The following is a 19456-nucleotide window of genomic DNA, read 5'->3' as shown; positions in this document are numbered from 1 at the left end:
CGCGCATCATGCAATGTAGGCATAAAAAGATTTGCTCATATTGTAGGTTTGTGGAGTGAAGGATTGGTAAGTTTATGGTACAAATAGTCTAATTTATAGTCACGTGTACCGAGGTGCAGTGAAAAGCTTTGTGTTGCGTGCTAACCAGTCATCGGAAAGACTATACATGATTGCAATCGAGCCGTCCACAGTGTACAGAGAGGTTTAAAAGAGTGGAGTGATTGTAAAGAGTGATCGCAAATCCACTACTGGGACCAGCACACACAGTCACCTGGCATGGACGCCATCTTATATACAAGTTACAAGATACAATTTATTTGTCATTTGGACCCCTTGAGGTCCAAACGAAATGACGTTTCTGCAGCCATACATTACAAACAAATAGACCCAAGACACAACATAACTTACATAAACATCTATCACATTGCTGTGATGGAAGGCCAAAAAAACTTATCTCTCCACTGCACTCCCCCCCCCCCCCCCCCCCCCCCCCAGAGTCAAAATCAAAGCCCCCGGCTGGCGATGGTGATTGTCCCGCGGCCATTAAAGCCACGCCGGGTGATGCAAGGTCGCACACCGGGTTCTTGATGTTGGAGCCCCCGGCGTGCGCTCGCAGAGTCCCGCGGCCATTCCAAGCCGTGCGGGGCGGTGATGTAAGGCCCCGCTCCAGGAGCTCTTCGACCCCGCAACTCGGGCGGGGGAAGTCGCCCTTGCGGGAGCCCTGAAAAGCGCTCTCTCCCTTCAGGGCCCCGCGGGGCTCCCGGTGCCGCCGTCCGCCAGACCCGCAGTTGCAGCCTCCGAATCTCCGGAGGTCGGGCCGCAGCAGTGCTCCACCACCGCTCCCCCCACTCTGGACTCGGCCAGCTCCGCGACGGTGAGGTGAGTAGTCGGCTCCCCCCACTCTGGACTCGGCCGCTCCTCGTTGCAGCGCCCCAACGACAGAGACCCGAGAAAGAAAGGTCGGGTCTTAAAAGTTAAAAGTTACCCCCTCCCTCCCACCCCCCCCCCCCCCCCCCCCCCCCCCCACACACATACCCCAACAAAAAATAACAAAAACTACATAAAAGCATAGACAAAAAATAATAAAAACGCAGACGGGCTGCAGAGGCCGCTGCTGACGAGAGTCGCGCCGCCTAATCTTTAATCTTAAATTTTTAATAAACAGTAAATTTAAAATAAGAACAAAAAATCTGTGGAACAAGAAACAGTCAATGTTTTGGGTACGGGATCAGAATTTGTAAAGAGAGAAAACAAGTACCAGAAAAGGTGGGAGAGAAGTAGGTAGAACAAGGAGGTTATCACTGAAGCAGCAAGTAGTTAAATAGCAGTTAAAATTAGATTAGCGTTCTTTATCTGTGTAATATAGTGCTAATATGGTACTGTTCAAAAAGAAAACTGTCAAGATGATGATGGGCAAAAATGGCCAGTTCCAATACAAACAGAAAGAAGGAGTGAATGACCCAAAGTGGAGCATTCAAACTTGAATCCTGAAGGCAACAACATGCCCAGATGTAAGATGGTGCTGTTAATCCTCAAATTTACATTGGGCCACAGATAGAAATGTTAGAGTAGAAGTGGGATAATGAATACAGCTGTAGACTAAAGGCAGATCTGAAAAGCAATCAACCAATCATTGTTTAGTTTCTCCACTTTAGAGAAAGCCACAATGTCAGCATGGAATGCAATGGAAGAATGCTGCTGGAAAGATTGTTTGGGTCCCTGGTTGTGGGAAAGGAATAGGTTTAATCAAGGTCAGTTGCATGCAAAAACGTTATTAGATAGAGAATGGTAGGCGAGAGTAGTAGAGCAGAGCAAGATTTGAAAAAGGAGATGAAATGCTGAAAGAGGGAGGGAAGAATAATATATTGCCTGATAAATGTAGAGATTTATCAGAAGTCAATAGAAAAGCCTATTGCTTCTTAAATATTGAGTTATTGTATGACAATCATCACCAAAGGATGGCACAGTAGCGTGGTGCCAGACCTGCTGCCCCATGGTAGTAGAGACCCACTTTCAATCCTGATCTTGGGTGTTGTTTGTGTGGTGTTTGCACGTTCCCTCTGCGATCACATGGGTTTCCTCCGGGTGCTCCGCCATATCCCAAAGACATGCAGGTTTGTAGGTTAATTGGCCACGGTAAATTGTCCCCTAGTGTGTAGGAAGTGGATGAAAAAATGAGGTAGCATAGAACTAGTGTGAAAGGGTGATCGATGGTCAGCGTGTATTCGATTGGCCAAAGGGTCTGTTTCTATACTGTATTTTTATTAATCGCATCCAACTGTTTAATTCACACTGTTTTCACACACTGAGGTAGTCTGCTACAAAGCAATAGTTCAGCCCACAAACCAGATGTATTAATTGTGTGTGTGTTACACAGGGAAGTGTTACACAGAGAACTACAACTACAGCATAAGGAATATTGTGCACTTTGGGACCCTTACGATATGAATGCTGTGCCACACAGGGAAACACCGCACCACTCAACCATGAAAAATTATGTTTTTTTTCTTGACTCCCATATCCGCACAATCTTTCCATATGGAGCACAGTCCATTGTAAGGAAGAGGAAGAGGAAGACATCTCTTGCCATTCACTCAGGGCATGTCTCATCTCCCTGAGATTCAGCTGAGCAGCCTGCTCCACTAGATAAACACTCAGACAAAGAGGCAGTCTCTCCACCATTTGGATATGTGATGGTACGTGGCATGTAACCAACTCACACTGCAGTACCTGCCAGGAACTAGCTTCTCGAACAACAAACCTCATTTTCTCTGATCTCTCTGAATGACATTACTGCTGCCCATATTCTCCACTTGCAGCATCCTGGGAAATCACTATCAATCAGAAAATGACCTGCTTAATTACTTGGGCAGCAACAGCACATCAGAGGCTGCAGGTGCTGAAGCAAAAGATTCAGCTCCTGACCTGGCAGAGAATTTTCATCGTCTACAAGGCATAATCCACAATTGTGAAACAAACTCTCCAGAAACAGTGAAGCATGCTTTGTGCTTGCCTTTGATGCATGGAAAGAGCTTCTGTCATCAATTCAAAGCACTCCACTGCTCTTCACTTCCATTAACAACCCTATACATTTAATGGCAACTAATAGTGATGTGTTATCTGCAGTCTGCTCTTACCAAAGGAAAATCTACTCTCTCCCTCTAAATCTTCTGCTTGTGTTTTGTTCTTTCTCTAACTTGCTCATTTTAAAATTTGATCTTTTATACCTCTGAACTGCAGAACAAGCACCAGATTTCAGCATGGTTTGTAATTGTATGGTCAATTTTTCATTTTGCCTCTGAACGAGTAAACCACTTCAAATTGCATAACAGCAAATCAATGTTAATCTCTGACAGTTCAATGTTGCCTTAAACATTACAAAATACTAAGCTTAACTGTTGTAAACTAAAATTAATGTATTGGTCTAATTATGGGTTTTTTAATATGTAGAACGCAATCCACCGAATATTCAGCAGAAAATGACGGAGAGGACACAACCGAATCTGATGCACAAAGCAAGGCTGAAGCTTCATCTGGCGCAGTGCAGAATTGGCCTCCCCTCTGCCTGAAACAAGTGTTTCCTAAGTACACTCGACAATTCAGCTACCTGCTGATTGTGGAACGTATAGCACTACTGTTTATCAGATTCTTGGGCATTAAAGGAACATTGAAGCTAGGTCCAACTGGGTTTCGGACCTTCATTAGGTTAGTGAATATTGCTGATGTGTATTATGTGTATGAGTCATGTATTTAATATCAAATAGGAACTTCCATTGCTTGCAATATATAACCCCCCTCCTTTGATAAATTGTTATCATAATATCTGCAGAATTCTTCACGTCTTGAAAGCTGTAATCGAAAAATCTCTCATAAACAAATTAAACATTTCAAATGATGTCATTATAACTAAAAAATCATTGCAATCCACCCAATTAGTGATGAAATGCCCATGTTGAGATTGCAGTCTTTCCTATGAAGTAGCTGTCTTTGTGATCAAGAGGATCAAATGTATGATAACCTAACCGTGTCCTTTGCATAAATATGGATTGTTTTAATTTCCCAATTTTACAACTCAAGCCTGTTTTATTGGAGCAGAATACTTACCCAGACATTATATGGTCTATAATTTCCATTTCATGGTTCTTTTTGAACTGGACTTGAGACCATAGCCCTGTGCTCAGCTCTATTCAAGGTGCAGAGGTGAATTGTGTTTTTAATACAAAAGAACAAAGATTGTTTTAGTGTTCACCATTCAATGCCTGGCAAAGAAATGCTTTCTAATATGCAGCATCAATTGTGTTATTTTTAAGAAAGATTTTTAATGAAACGTGAACAAATGACCATGCTGTCCTTGGTAATTATGAGATGCTGCTTATTCTTTGTGTTTTGTAGGACCTGTAAACTCAGCAACAGCAACCTGCCCATGGCATCTGTTGACATATTATACATTGACATCGCACGTCGGTGGAACATCATTCGTGGAGAGCGAGGGGAATCTGGTAATTTTCTTTTTTTTCATTCTGTCTCTCATTGCTGAAAAATTTGTTATTTCATTTCATTATTATAAACACCTTAATAAGTGAACCTGAAACCGTTATTTTTCTTATGGAGCCGATCTCACAAGACAAAACAATGGCTTGGCTAATGGATGCACAGCAAAGGTAAAATTCTGCTGTCTAATAGCTCAGTGACCTGGTTGAACTTCTAATCTCTAATCCTCTCTGTTTGGAGTTTGTACATTTTCCCTGAAACTGTGTGGGTGTCCTTCAGTGTCTCAATGACTTGTTGACTCATAAGTCAAATGACCATTATAAATTGCTCAAGGTGCATAGATAAGTAGTTAAAGCTGAGGGGTAATTGGTGGCTGTGTGGGGAATTAAAAAAAAATTGGGATTCATTTACGATCATTGTAAATGTGTTTGATTGTTATTGCGGTCTTGGTGTTGCCAATGGCTTGTTTCTATGCTATATAATTCAATGACTCTAAAATTAAGTATGAGTAATATGTAATGCCAGAATGTGGTTACCAATTATTTATAAGAAAACTTGCACCACACCAAACCACCCCCTCCCCAGGAACTTTCCCTTGCAACTGCAGGAAATGGAATATCTAACCCTTATACCTCCTCCCTCACATCCATCTATGGACCCCAGTAGTTCTTCCAGGTGAGACAAAGTTTTGTACGCATCTCCTCTAACTTCATCTACTGTAATTGGTGCACCCAATATGGTCTTGGTCTACTTTACATTGGCGAGACCAGACATAGACTCGTCGACGTTTTCGCCAAACACTTGCGTCGGTCCGCCAAGGCTTGATGGATCTCCAAATTGAGTGACTATTTTAACTCCCATTCCCACGCTGACCTTTCTGTCCTGGGCCTTCTCCGTTGCCAGAATAAAGCCACCACACTCAAATTTTGTTTGAGTAGCTTACAACCCAATGGTGTGATTTGAACATTGAATTCTCCAATTTTAGGTAACCTCCACCCAGGCCCCATCAACCTAAATTCCTTCTGGTTTCACATTTTGCTTCTCTTCTATCCTTAACTCTTTATTCACACTTTTTGTCATTTCATCTATGATCATTGTCCAACCATCTGTCCTTTTACCTGTATCCACCTATCACTCGATAGGCTTCATTCCACCACCACCACCTCTCTTCCAGCTTTCCCCCTCCCCTCCACAGAATCAGTATGAAGAAGGGTCCCAACACAAAATGTCACCTATCCATGTTCTGCAGAGATGCTGCCCGACCTGCTGAGTTACTCCAATGCTTTGTGTCATTTTTTGTAAATCAGCATCTGCAGTTCCTCGTGTCCACATTTGAATGTTCTTTCTTTAAAATTGTTGTCTCCTTATGGACGATGCACATTGTTTGAATAAAACCAGTAACTCTAGTGGATGGGTTAATTACATTCTTCAGCAAAAAACATGTGCAGATCTCAAAGCAAACCTGATAAACTGAAGTTGTCAGTTGTCAGTTATGTTTTTGTTTCTTTAGATAAAACAGTTCATTAAAGATTAACATGCAGTGGATTAATCTTTTCTAGATTAAAAAGTTCTGCTGTTTGAAGACTGCTGTTGACAGCAAATTTAGTTTTGACAATTTCCTTCAGGCAGTTTGAAAGCTTGTCTAAATGTTAATTAGATTGGAACTTCTCCCAGTTTAGTTCATCAGAATTTATTTCTTAAAATTCATTGCCCTGCAAAACCAAGTAGCACTGTAAGTTTATTTTCTCAAGGCTCCCTTTATCCTGAATTATAATAGTTTTTAGTCAAAGCAAATAAATATTTAAGATTAAAAATATGAAAATTATGTTAATCTGTTAAACTGTGAAAGAATATTGACCTAGGGAATCAGAATACACTAGCAGTGCATCCAAAAAAAGTAGATGAAAATGTTGTTCAAGCTAATTTATAGTAGTTCTCTCATTGTAGGAATGTTACAAAATGTTGAGATTTTAAAAATCAAGCCTGTAATTTATAAAGCAAAAAAGAACTTTAATTTGTTCAAGAAGGAACTGCAGATGCTGGAAGATCGAAGGTACACAAAATTGCTGGAGAAACTCAGCGGGTGCAGCAGCATCTATGGAGCGAAGAAAATAGGCGACGTTTCGGGCCGAAACCCTTCTTCAGACTGATGGGGGGTGGGAGGAGAGAAGGAAGGAAAAAGGGGAGGAGGAGGAGCCCGAGGGCGGGGGGATGGGAGGAGACAGCTCGAGGGTTAAGGAAGGGGAGGAGACAGCAAGGGCTAGCAAAATTGGGAGAATTCAACATTCATGCCATCAGGATGCAAGCTGCCCAGGCGGAATATGAGGTGCTGTTCCTCCAATTTCCGGTGTTGCTCACTCTGGCAATGGAGGAGACCCAGGACAGAGAGGTCGGATTGGGAATGGGAGGGGGAGTTCAGGTAGGTTATTGCGGACTGAGCGGAGGTGTTCGGCAAAACGATCGCCCAACTGCTGCTTAGTCTCCCCGATGTAAATCAGCTGACATCTAGAGCAGCGGATGCAGTAGATGAGGTTGGAGGAGATACAGGTGAACCTTTGTCGCACCTGGAACGACTGCTTGGGACCTTGAATGGAATCGAGGGGGGAGATGAAGGTACAGGTGTTGCATTTCTTGCGGTTGCAACGGAAGGTGCCCCCGGGGACAAGGGAGTTGCGGAGGGAGCGGTCTTTGCGGAAGGCAGACATGGGAGGAGATGGGAAGATGTGGCGAGTGGTAGGGTCTTTACAGGGGGCAGGGTGGGAAGACGTGTAATCCAGATAGCCATGTGAGTCAGTGGATTTGTCAGGAGGTGGCCCCAAAGCAGTCGTCAATGCTTTGGGGCCACCTCCTGCACCTACACACAACTTACTGACTTCATCCACTTCACCACCAACTTCCATCCGGCACTCCAATACACCTGGACCATTTCCGACACTTCCCTACCATTCCTTGACCTCACCATCTCCATCGCAGGGGACAGACTTCTGACCGACATACACTACAAACCAACTGACTCACATGGCTATCTGGATTACACGTCTTCCCACCCTGCCCCCTGTAAAGACTCCATCCCCTACTCCCAATTCCTCCGCCTACGCCGCATCTGTTCCCAGGATGAGACATTCCATACCAGGGCATCGGAAATGTCCTCGTTCTTCAGGGAACGGGGATTCCCCTCCGCCACCATAGATGAGGCTCGCACCAGGGTCTCATCCATACCCCGCAACACTGCTCTCTCTCCCCATCCCCGCACTCGCAACAAGGGCAGAGTCCCCCTGGTCCCCACCTTTCACCCCACCAGCCGGCAAATACAACACATAATCCTCTGCCATTTCCGCCACCTCCAACGTGACCCTACCACTCGCCACATCTTCCCATCTCCCCCCATGTCTGCCTTCCGTAAAGACCGCTCCCTCCGCAACTCCCTTGTCAATTCTTCCCTTCCCTCCCGTACCACCCCCTCCCCGGGCACTTTCCGTTGCAACCGCAAGAAATGCAACACCTGTCCCTTCACCTCCCCCCTCGACTCCATTCAAGGTCCCAAGCAGTCGTTCCAGGTGTGACAAAGGTTCACCTGTATCTCCTCCAACCTCATCTACTGCATCCGCTGCTCTAGATGTCAGCTGATTTACATCGGGGAGACTAAGCTGCGGCTGGGCGATCGTTTCGCCGAACACCTCCGCTCAGTCCGCAATAACCTACCTGAACTCCCGGTGGCTCAGCACTTCAACTCCCCCTCCCATTCCCAATCCGACCTCTCTGTCCTGGGTCTCCTCCATTGCCAGAGTGAGCAACACCGGAAATTGGAGGATCAGCACCTCATATTCCGCCTGGGCAGCTTGCATCCTGATGGCATGAATGTTGAATTCTCCCAATTTTGATAGCCCTTGCTGTCTCCTCCCCTTCCTTAACCCTCGAGCTGTCTCCTCCCATCCCCCCCGCCCTCGAGCTCCTCCTCCTCCCCTTTTTCCTTCCTTCTCCCCTCCCACCCCCCATCAGTCTGAAGAAGGGTTTCGGCCCGAAACGTCGCCTATTTTCTTCGCTCCATAGATGCTGCTGCACCCGCTGAATTTCTCCAGCAATTTTGTGTACCTAAGAACTTTAATTTGATACCTAGTTCTCATATCTTCAGTATTAAAAATGTTATGGTCATTTTCATACTCGGAAATTAGCATCTTGTTCCCTATTGCTTTTCCATTGACTTAACACAAAAGCTGTGATCGAGTACAGTCAAAAGCCCATAACTTTCTTAAAAATTAAGAGAACTGAATGAAATTTTCAGTTATTATAGATTGAAGCATTCTGAAACAAATATGAAGCATCTTACTTGGATGACCTGAAAATAAGGCATATAATTAGTTAGTTACCTAATTGTAGCTAATTACAAAATTGACCATTGTGACAGAAATAGTAATAAACACCCAGACTGCCTTGAAAATTCAAAAATGTGATATTCTCAAGATCAGAACTTTAATGTTATTGTATTATAACCATATAACAACCATATAACAATTACAGCACGGAAACAGGCCATCTCGGCCCTACAAGTCCGTGCCGAACAACTTTTTTCCCTTAGTCCCACCTGCCTGCACTCATACCATAACCCTCCATTCCCTTCTCATCCATATGCCTGTCCAATTTATTTTTAAATGATACCAACGAACCTGCCGCCACCACTTCCACTGGAAGCTCATTCCACGCCGCTACCACTCTCTGAGTAAAGAAGTTCCCCCTCATGTTACCCCTAGACTTCTGTCCCTTAATTCTGAAGTCATGTCCTCTTGTTTGAATCTTCCCTATTCTCAAAGGGAAAAGCTTGTCCACATCAACTCTGTCTATCCCTCTCATCATTTTAAAGACCTCTATCAAGTCCCCCCTTAACCTTCTGCGCTCCAGAGAATAAAGACCTAACTTATTCAACCTATCTCTGTAACTTAGTTGTTGGAACCCAGGCAACATTTTAGTAAATCTCCTCGGTACTCTCTGTACATTATATGCTGTAAGTCCGTAACAGACAGGTAAAGAAATTACAATTTCTAACAAAAGACCAAGTCTTTATGGAGATGGTCAGTTGTTAGCTAGTACATTGGTATATCATAATCAGTAGCATTATCATACTCCTCAGATTGTAACCAATAAGCAACTCTGTACATCTTGTTTTTCCTCAACTTTTCAATTTTGGCATTGTAAACGACAAGTTTTTGCTCTTCAAGCCACGCATGACATGCCTTTCTGCCCACTACATTCCCATTGAGAATGTCCTGTAGATCATCACATTTGGAGTAGTCCAAATTCGGATAATCTCTGCGAATGCTGTCTAAATCAGTCTCTTTTGCTGGGCATTTGGATTGACAATTTTGCATTTCTTCTTCGGAGACATCTGTTTAAAATGTAAAGGAAAAAAAAACACTGAACAGCATTAAATTCGGCTATTTGCAAATTCAGGTACTGATAAAGTTAAATCTAAATAATCTATCCAAAAAAAATCATATTCAAGTTTCATCAAATCCATCATTTTAAAAATAAGATCTAAAAGTATCCAAGTAAAGGCTACATCACAAACTGACAAATCACAAACATTCACACAATAATTCATAATATAACATGATTTTTAAATCTTCCTTTGTCATGAATTTATATGCCAAATGGAAGGAATTTAATGTCTAATTCCCATAAATTAATCCAGAAACACCCACTCTCAAGATAATCAAAATCATTATTTTTTGCACAATACATCTGACTTAAACTATACTGTGGATATTTTGTATGAAAATATTGATCATGGATAGGCAATAACACAAATATAGATGATGTAGATGCTCTTATGACATGATTGTGCAAAAAATAATGAATTTGATTATCTTGACAGTGGATGTTTCTGGAATGTGATCGATTGGAATGTTGCCGTTGCCATAAATGTTAAGCCCAGGCAAGACATGGCCGATTCGTAACATGCCTAAATAACATTTTTCGCATCATAAGATTAAAATGAAGCCACACCAAAAGCAAAATAATATGTTAAATAAACAAAGTACCTTTTGTTTTGTTGTGATATTGTGATCCGTGATGTTGAAGGTGCTGAAGGCGTCTTTGGTCGCTTTTAAGTTTAATCCAGCGACGCAATAGTCCAGCAAAAGATTTTTTTTAAACCCGCGAACGGAAGCCCGAACGATTTTTCTTCATCAGCTAGCAGCCCGAGGAAATCCCTCTCAGACAACCAATTCAAACCTGCATTTTAATCCCCCCCCCCCCCCCCCCCCCCCAAAGCCTAGCTTCCGGAATCGCACACACAGGCAGTGGCAGATTTGTTGCGCCGCTGATGGTAGATTTTGTAACAACGTTACTCATTGTGGAATAATTGTCCGCACTGTCTTCAGTTTCGTTTAGTTTAGAGATACAGCGCAGAACAATGCCCACTGAGCCCGCACCAACCAGTGATCCCGGTCATTAACACTACCCTACACACACTAGGGTCAATTTTACATTTATAGCAAAACAATTAACCTACAAACGTTTCCGTCTTTGGAGTGTGGGAGGAAACTGAAGATCTCAGAGAAAATCCACGCAAGTCACTGGGAGAAAGTACAAATTCCGTACAGACAAGCGCCTGTAGTCAGGATCGAACCTGGGTCTCTGGCGCTGAGAGGCACGAGTTCTACTGCTATGCCACCATGCCGCCCTGGGGTAGGATTTTGGCTGGCGGATAAAATGATCTGTCTGCTTCCTTCTTTGAAATCCTTGTTAAGATGTGGTTAACCTAGATGTAAGGTCATATTTACTTCTGATATCTATTTCTATACCTTTGGGATATGACTCATCGCCACTTGTTGAGCTCCGCTTTTTGGTCAATGAAGCTTCATACAGGTGAATAATTGGAATTTGGGACAATACTATTTGATTTGCCTCAGTTCTACAAAAAGCTATATATTTCACTATCTATTTTATTGAAATTAATATCTCATTTGGAAAGTTAAGTCTCTAAGCTAGATCATTTTTAAAGATAGTCTTGATATTCAGAATTTAGAGAGCTTTTGTAGCCTGAAATGCTCGGTACCTAAAAACATTGTAAGCCTCTACAAATGTGGGAAAGTCTGAGCCAACATATAATGAAGCAAAATGCCAATGTAAATCCCAGGAAAATAGACTTACCCCATCTCCACCCCTTCGCGCCTTCCGCAGAGACCATTCCCTCTGCAACTCCCTGGTTAACTCACCTCTTCACACCCAAACCACCCTCCCCCCCCCAGGTACTTTCCCCTGCAACCGCAGGAGATGCAACACCTGTCCCTCACTCGACTCTGACCAGGGAGCCTGACAGTCCTGGTCAGGTTTGGCAAAGGTTCACGTGCACCTCCTCCAACCTCATCTTCTGTATCCGTTGTTCAAGATGTGGATTCTTATACATTGGGGAGACCAATCATAGACTGGGCGATCGTTTTGCTGAACACATTCACTCAGTCTGCCTGGACCTACCTAATCGCCCAGTTGCCAAACACTTTAATTTCCCTACCCATTCCCACACTGACTTTTCTGTCCAAGGCCTCCACCATTGTCAGAGTGAGGTTAAATGCAAATTGGAGGAACAGCATCTCATGTTTCACTTGAGCAGCTTACAAGATAAGAGATTTTTCTAACTTCAAGAAACCTTTGCATTCTCTCTCCCTCCATCCCTCCCCCACCCAAGTCGCACCAGCTTCTCGTTCTCACATAGCAAACAGTTAACAATGGCCTATTTCCTTTATCATTGTTACTATTTTGCATATCTTTCATTCATTTGTTCTATATCTCTCTACATCAGTGTTTCCCTTTCCCCTGACTCTAAAGAAGGATCTCGACCCGAAACGTCACCCATTCTTCTCTCCAGAGATGCTGCCTGTCCCGCTGAATTATTCCAACATGTTGTGTCTATCACCATTTAAAAGTAATTTGGATAGGTACATGGATAGGAAAGGCTTAGAGGGATATGTGCCAAACGCAGGCAGGTGGGACTAGTGTAGACTGGGCATCCTAGTCGGCATGGGCAAGTTGGGCTGAAGGGCCTGTTTCCATGCTGTGTGTGACTATGACTATTTATATTGTTTAAACCTCCATTAATAATTATCATTTGGAGGAATGAGGATCTGCAATTGTGAATCTTTGTGGAAAGCACAATATTTGGCAGAAGTTTTAGCACTACACTGCTAAAATTTCACATTTAGTTAAATCCCCACTGGCATATTTGATATCATACACTCACGCTAACTTCACTGTCTAGTACGTCAATTCCAAATCTCCCAGTGAGACATTGTTAATGGTGAAAGATGTGGGGGAGCAAGGAAACTCCGGCAATAGCTTCCTGACATGTTGCCATAAGTTGCTCTCCTAATTTTTAATCACATTACATTTGAAAGCACTTACCACGATTTCTACCAAAACAACTTATTGTACTTACACTGTGACAAGCATGCATTACACACAGGATAACGTAATTACTGTTGATTTATCAATATTGCTTCACGCTGTAAGAACAGCTGGGGAACTGTGTCTGCGGGGGGGAAAATTGTAGATGCGGAAATCCATAATAAAGACAGAATATGCTTGAAGCACTCAGCAGGTCAAGCTGCACCAATATGGAGAGAAATAGAGCTGACGTTTTAGAAACATAGAAAATAGGTGCAGGAGGAGGCCATTCAGCCCTTCGAGCCAGCACCGCCGTTCATTGTGATCATGGCTGATCGGCCCCAATCAATAACCCGTGCCTGCCTTCTCCCCATATCCCTTGATTCCACTAGCCCCTTTTTGAATCAGCTTACAAAAAAACATAGCTATACCATGGCTTAAAGAAAGTGGTTAGAGTTGAAGAACTTGTATAACATTAGATAGACATGAAAAGCTGGAGTAACCCAGCAGTTCAGACAGCATCTCTGGAGAAAAGGAATGGGTGACGTTTCGGGTCGAGACCTTTCTTCAGACTGAGAATCAGGGGAGAGGGAAACAAGAGATATAGATAGTGATATAGCGAGATATAGAACAAATGAATTAGATTTAGACAGATTTAGATGATTTAGAGTTAGATAGAGCTCTACGGGCTAGTGGAATCAAGGGATGTGGGGAGAAAGGCAGGCACAGGTTATTGATTGGCCATGATCACAATGAATGGCGGTGCTGGCTCGAAGGGCCGAATGGCCTCCTCCTGCACCTATTTTCTATGTTTCTATGAATGAAAGATGTACTAAAAAGTAGCAATGATAAAGGAGGCCATTGTTAGCTGTGGCCTAGGTGAAAACGAGTTACATTGTGACACAACGAGACAACTTTGAAGCTAGTACGATGAATTGGGTGGGGAGGGACGGAGGGAGAAGGTTGCAAGGGTTACTTGAAGTGGGATAAATTAATATTCATACCTGTGGTTATATCCTGCAGTTACATGGGGAGGGTACCTTGGGAGGGGTGGTTTGAGTGAGAAGAGGTGAGTTAAACAGGGAGTTGCGAAAGGAATGGTCTCTGCGGAAGGCGGAAAGGGGTGGAGATGAGAAGACGTGACTAGTGTTGGGTTCCTGTTGGAGATGGCGAAAATGTCAGAGGATTATGTTTTGTATGTGACGGCTGATGAAATGAAAGGGTAAGGACTAGGGGGGCTCTGTTCCTATTGTGACTAGGGGGAGGGGAGCGGAGCTGCAGGGTGCCGAGGAGACACGAGTGAGGGCTTCATCTATTATGGAAGAGGGGAACCCACGTTGCCTAAAGAATGAGGACATCTCGGATGCCCTGGTATGGAACACCTCATCTAGGGCGCAGATGTGGCGCAGACAGAGTAGTTGGCATTAGGGGATAGAGTGCAGTAAGCAGGGTGGGATGAAGTGTAGTGTAGATAGTTGTAAGAGTCAGTAGGTTTATAATAGATGTCAGTCGATAGTCTTACGTGTGATAGAGATGGTGAGATCAAGAAACGGGAGGGAGGTGATAACATAGAATGAGTTAAGTCATGTGAGTTTAGAGCTTGTCTCGGTTTTTTGCGAAGGTCTCTGTTATGGGAAAGAGTGAAGCGGCCTCAGACTATCCTGGTATAGGGAGAGGTGCAGAGGGCTTGGATCTCCATTGTGAACATGAGCCTGTTGGGAGCAGGAAGCTGGAAACTCAAAGTGGCAGAGGGCATCAGAGATCACCGATGTTGCAGGAGGGGACTAGACAAAAGTAGAAACAAGCTCTGTGGGGCAGGAGCACACTGAAACAATGCATGCAGCAAGGAGTCCAGCTTGTGGATCTTGGGGGAGAAGTGGAAGCAGGAAGTATGTGTTTGTGAACTTTGAGGCTATTTTGTGTAGAATGATCTTCCAAAGAAACAAGGTATGGGAGACAACTGAGTCCTGATGTTCAGCAGTGGAGATCTGGCAAGTGAGAGATAAGAGGAGTCTGAAAGCTGACAAGGCTAACTAATTTTAATGTCAATTATTCTTCAGTATATACAGGGACATAAGTGATCTTGATTAATCACGTTACCTAAGGTAGATAAAAATGCTGGAAAAACTCAGCGGGTGAGGCAGCATCTATAGAGCAAAGGAATAGGCGATGTTTCGGGTCGAGACCCTTCTTCAGACTGATGTGGGGGGGGGGGGCAGGAAAAATAATGCTTAATGCGAACTGAGTGGAGGTGTTGGGCGAAGCGATCGCCAAGCCTGTGCCAATCACATTACCTAAAAAATAAATTCTTATTTAATTCTGGAATGTGTACCAATTTAGGACTGCAGATGAGCATAGAAAAGTTCTGTTCTTTTTACCCATTTTCTATGAACTTTCATTTTTTAGTTATAATTACACTGCACAGTCTAATGCTCTTGTAACTCAACGCATTCTTCTTAGACATGGGAGGGCATGTGCTTAATCATGCAGGAATATTTCCTGCTGCTGCATTTTTCTGACCCTCTGATCAGAGTACCGATCATAATGACCCATTTCCTCTGTGAGTTGTACAAAGTTAATTCAGTGAATGTTGAAAAATTAGTAATATTTTTCTCACATAACACTTTGATCATTTAATTGTTGTTTAACTATGACTAAACATGTGCTTCCTATGTGGCATCATTATTATTAAACAGCTAACGGAAAATAAATTACAAGCAATTATTGATAACCCATATGGACCCATAAATATTAACACAGAGTAGATGGTTTGCTCCTTTAAATATTTTAAACTACTACTACAAATAGTTGCAACAGAATTTCATACAGGTTATTTTAAGGCAATTAAACCCTTAAGGGGCATTACTAAGTAGCATAATTGTTAATTCAATATGTGAGGAATACAGGGATTAACTTATATTTTTGTCTCTCTACATTATGTACCCTTGGACTGTAATCATCCATCATTTGCAGTGCACTCTCTGATGTATAATCAAAAATTCTTATACACCCATCACAATGCAGCAATATAGAAACATATAAACATAGTAAATAGGTGCAGGAGGACCTTGAGCCAGCACCACTATTTATTGTGATCATGGCTGATCGTCCCCAATCAATAACCCGTGCCTGCTTTCTCTCCATATCCCTTGATTCCACTAGCCCCTAGAGCTCCATCTAACTCTCTCTTAATTCCATCCAATGATTTGGCCTCCACTGCCCTCTGTGGCAGGGAATTCCACAAATTCACAACTCTCTGGGTGAAAAAGTGTTTTCCCACCTCAGTCTTCAATGGCTTCCCCTTTATTCTAAGACTGTGTCCCCTGGTTCTGGACTCGCCCAACATTTGGAACATTTTTTCAGCATCTAGCTTATCTAGTCCTTTTATAATTTTATACGTTTTTTATAATGTATATGTTTTATATAATTTTATATGCTTTTTGTTGTAATGTGAATGAATCAAGTTTACTTGTGTTGCTGAAAATATATATATTTTCCACTTTGAAAATCATATAGTGAAGCCACCCAGACTCAGAAACCCGACTCCTATTGATTTCCAAGATTCACAATCCTGACATGCTGATCTTGTAAATGCACATTTTTTAAACTCCCTCTGATTTCCCATTCCCAGAAATATAAATCCCAATGGTTTTCCAGATTTGGGAATATTATTACTGAGCTTGATAGGCAATAAATTGTACCAATTCTTGAACAATTCCATATTTTTTAGTAAAGTGAAAACACAACACGATTTAATAGAAGTTAAGCAGCAACTTCCACCAAAATTAACTACCAATTACTGTCACTATTGTATTACACTATTGATTTATGTAATTATAGAACATTTTTAAAGTATTTAAAGAATGGGGTCGTAAGGGAAAGATAGATCAGCCACGATTGAATGGTGGGGTAGACTTGATGGGCTGAATGGCCTAATTCTCTCTTAGAACTTGTGAACTTATTTGTCCAATCATTACCAAATGGTTATTAATACTGTAATCACAAATTGAAACGTGACAAGGAATATCTGAATTGTATAAACATTTTACTTTGTTGTCTTTTACAAGGTATGTGCCTACAAGCATTTATGGATGCCATCTTCCACATGGCCCACAGGAGGTACAAGTCCCAACCACTTCGAGAACAAGTTGAGGCACTGGTCAATTTTTGTGAATATCAGTTGGAAGCACTGGATGAAAAGCACTTTCTGCACAACCGTACGCCAGACCTAAAACCTAGCTTGACTATGTATCACCCTGAAAGGCCTCGCTCTGGTGCTGTCAGCAATGTGCACTTATTAAATCGTATGAGCACTTCCAATAGATTGCTGACATCATCATTACCTGTATCGATGGAGAAACAGCATGTAAAGTCCATGAATCGAAGAGGTATTTCCTAATAGTCATATAAATGCCACTTTCTTCACAATACCTTTTTTTTAATCAAGTTGAGACTACATTCGTCATCCATTGGTGAACTTTGACTTTTGATAGTGTTTTAACTCCAATTCATTCATCTGCTTACTGATGGTGTAAAATAGTGAATGATTTCAATGGCTGACATTAATTCTCAAGAACGTATATGCAGCTTCTGATTTAGTCGATCATGAATGTTGTTTACTCATTACCAGGTGGTTGTTATTATTAACATAGTAATGATTAATTATAATTTATTCTATTTGCCCACAGTAACTGCATGTTCGCCAGCAGGTTCAATAATTCCCAGTGGAAGGAGCAGCCTGGGCTGCAGGTTTTGTCGTAACAACAATGAAAGTTGCTCTGTGGTTGGCCTAAACGATGTGCGTTCTCAACAGGTCAAGCTGACACAGATGTTGCCTTCTTGTGCAACATGGTACTCTATGTAGTCATCCAGATGTAGAAAGCAGCACCCCATCGACCCCTCCTCACTGTCATAGGGGCTCATTTTTACACGGTTTCTGTAGAAAGGTGATCCCTTCCCTGTGAGACAGCTAGTGAATTACAAATATTTCAGACGAAATTCTACCATAACGAGCTTCCCTGCATACCAAGCCTGATGAATAAAGGGAACTTTAACCAAACATTGGAAATAGACATACTATTCAGTTCCGTCCATTTTAGACATTTTACATTTAATACAGAGCCTGCTGCTGTCTGAATTCTGGCCTTGTTCATTTACATAAATTTTGAAACAAGTTTTTGACAGTGGTTGTTTTCTATTATTGGCATGATCCTCTGTGTAATGATCATTGGCATGTTCTTATGAAACAGGGTCTCCTGTCAGTGAAATCAAATGGCAGACACACTACATTATTTTTTAATTCAATTTCTTCTGTCAACAATTTGCCAGGTCATCATTGGCACAGAGAAAGACACTCATTTGTGTATATATGAGTTTTTGTACAGAACCCCTTGTATATTAAAATTTATTAGGCTAGAAATTGTTTTAGATGAAAAGAGTGCATAAACCATGTCTGCATCGCTGTTACATTTGTTCATCCACTATTAAAAGTCAAGAAGTGGGCTGTGTATTGTAATATATTTATTCCGCATCATCTGCAACAAACAGTTATTTCTAACCTATGCCTTTTGCTATCTTTATACTTTAGTGGCATTGTAATGTTCTACTTATTCAAGTAGTGGATCATAAAACAAGAAAATTACATTTAATATTCTGCTGTAGGGGATTCACATTTTTGTAATAAAACCATTCAACTGCAAGACATTGGTTATAGAGTTTACAAGATAGCTATGATAAAAGCTTCTGCAGCCTGTTGTACCACAATTCTCATGCTACTTAATTAAAGGGACTGTCCACCCAATCATTAAAGAGAACTCTGATAGTCAGACAAAGTTAAGTTGCACCTTGTGTTCTTATTTTCAGTACAAATGCAGAAGTTCAGCATACCCAAACTTAGAACTGGCAGAGAACACGCTGCTCCAAACTCACATGCTGTGAAAATAAAGCTCGATAAAACAGATACTGGTCACGGCAGTATTTCGCTTCCGTATATCAACAATGGAAGTTGACCAGTCGTAGTAGGAGACATTTATCTGCTGGCTTGTTCGTTCTGAAGAGATAAAAAATAAATTTTATATACTGCAGCCATGCTTTCTACAGTAAATAAAAATTATCTTGAGTTTTTTTTTGATTGGTCTTCTCTCTGGGGTATTGACATATTGATTGGTGTAGATTGGTTTATGCATGACAACCAATCATATATAGGTTAGCATCACTAACCCCACCTTACTGTATCATGTATATTAACACCCACTTCCTACACTGCTCAGTTCGGGTAGCAGTCAGGATGCTCTGACAACTAACAGTCTACTGTACTGCTATAGTCTGTATATTGATTAAAGATGATCTTGGATTACATGTCTTGTATATCTTTTGTTCACATGGTGTCAGAAGTGGGATAGTGGGGGGCGCCTAATGGCAGAGTTCAAGTCTTTCAGATCGATGCACACGCAGATTTCATTTATATCCTTCTTGAGAGTAGCAACCATGGTGGACACCCAATCAGTGGGCTCACTGACCTCTTCAAGCACGCCCAAGGAGACCATGTTTTTTAACTCGGATTCAACCCTGTCCTTCATGGCATGTG

General features: G+C 42.1%; 1 protein-coding gene across 2 annotated transcripts in view; it reads left to right on the top strand.

The window, feature by feature from the left end:
• The window catches only part of ttll11 (tubulin tyrosine ligase-like family, member 11), a 290046-nt gene extending 270835 nt beyond the window's left edge, over positions 1 to 19211 (top strand). Inside the window, exons 7-10 of one of the 2 annotated variants that reach the window (XM_055659782.1) lie at positions 3451 to 3705; positions 4393 to 4499; positions 16938 to 17258; positions 18733 to 19211. In XM_055659782.1, the coding sequence (XP_055515757.1) occupies positions 3451 to 3705; positions 4393 to 4499; positions 16938 to 17258; positions 18733 to 18878 (829 nt within the window). In that variant the 3' untranslated portion in view covers positions 18879 to 19211. Of the gene's footprint in view, positions 1 to 3450; positions 3706 to 4392; positions 4500 to 16937; positions 17259 to 17558 lie in introns of both variants that reach the window. The other variant, XM_055659781.1, reaches the window with a different exon arrangement.
• The last annotated feature ends 245 nt before the right edge of the window (positions 19212 to 19456 follow it).

This window comes from Leucoraja erinacea, chromosome 31, assembly GCF_028641065.1.
Source record: "Leucoraja erinacea ecotype New England chromosome 31, Leri_hhj_1, whole genome shotgun sequence".
Lineage (NCBI taxonomy): Eukaryota > Metazoa > Chordata > Chondrichthyes > Rajiformes > Rajidae > Leucoraja > Leucoraja erinaceus.
This window is presented reverse-complemented; position numbering and strand designations above follow the sequence as displayed.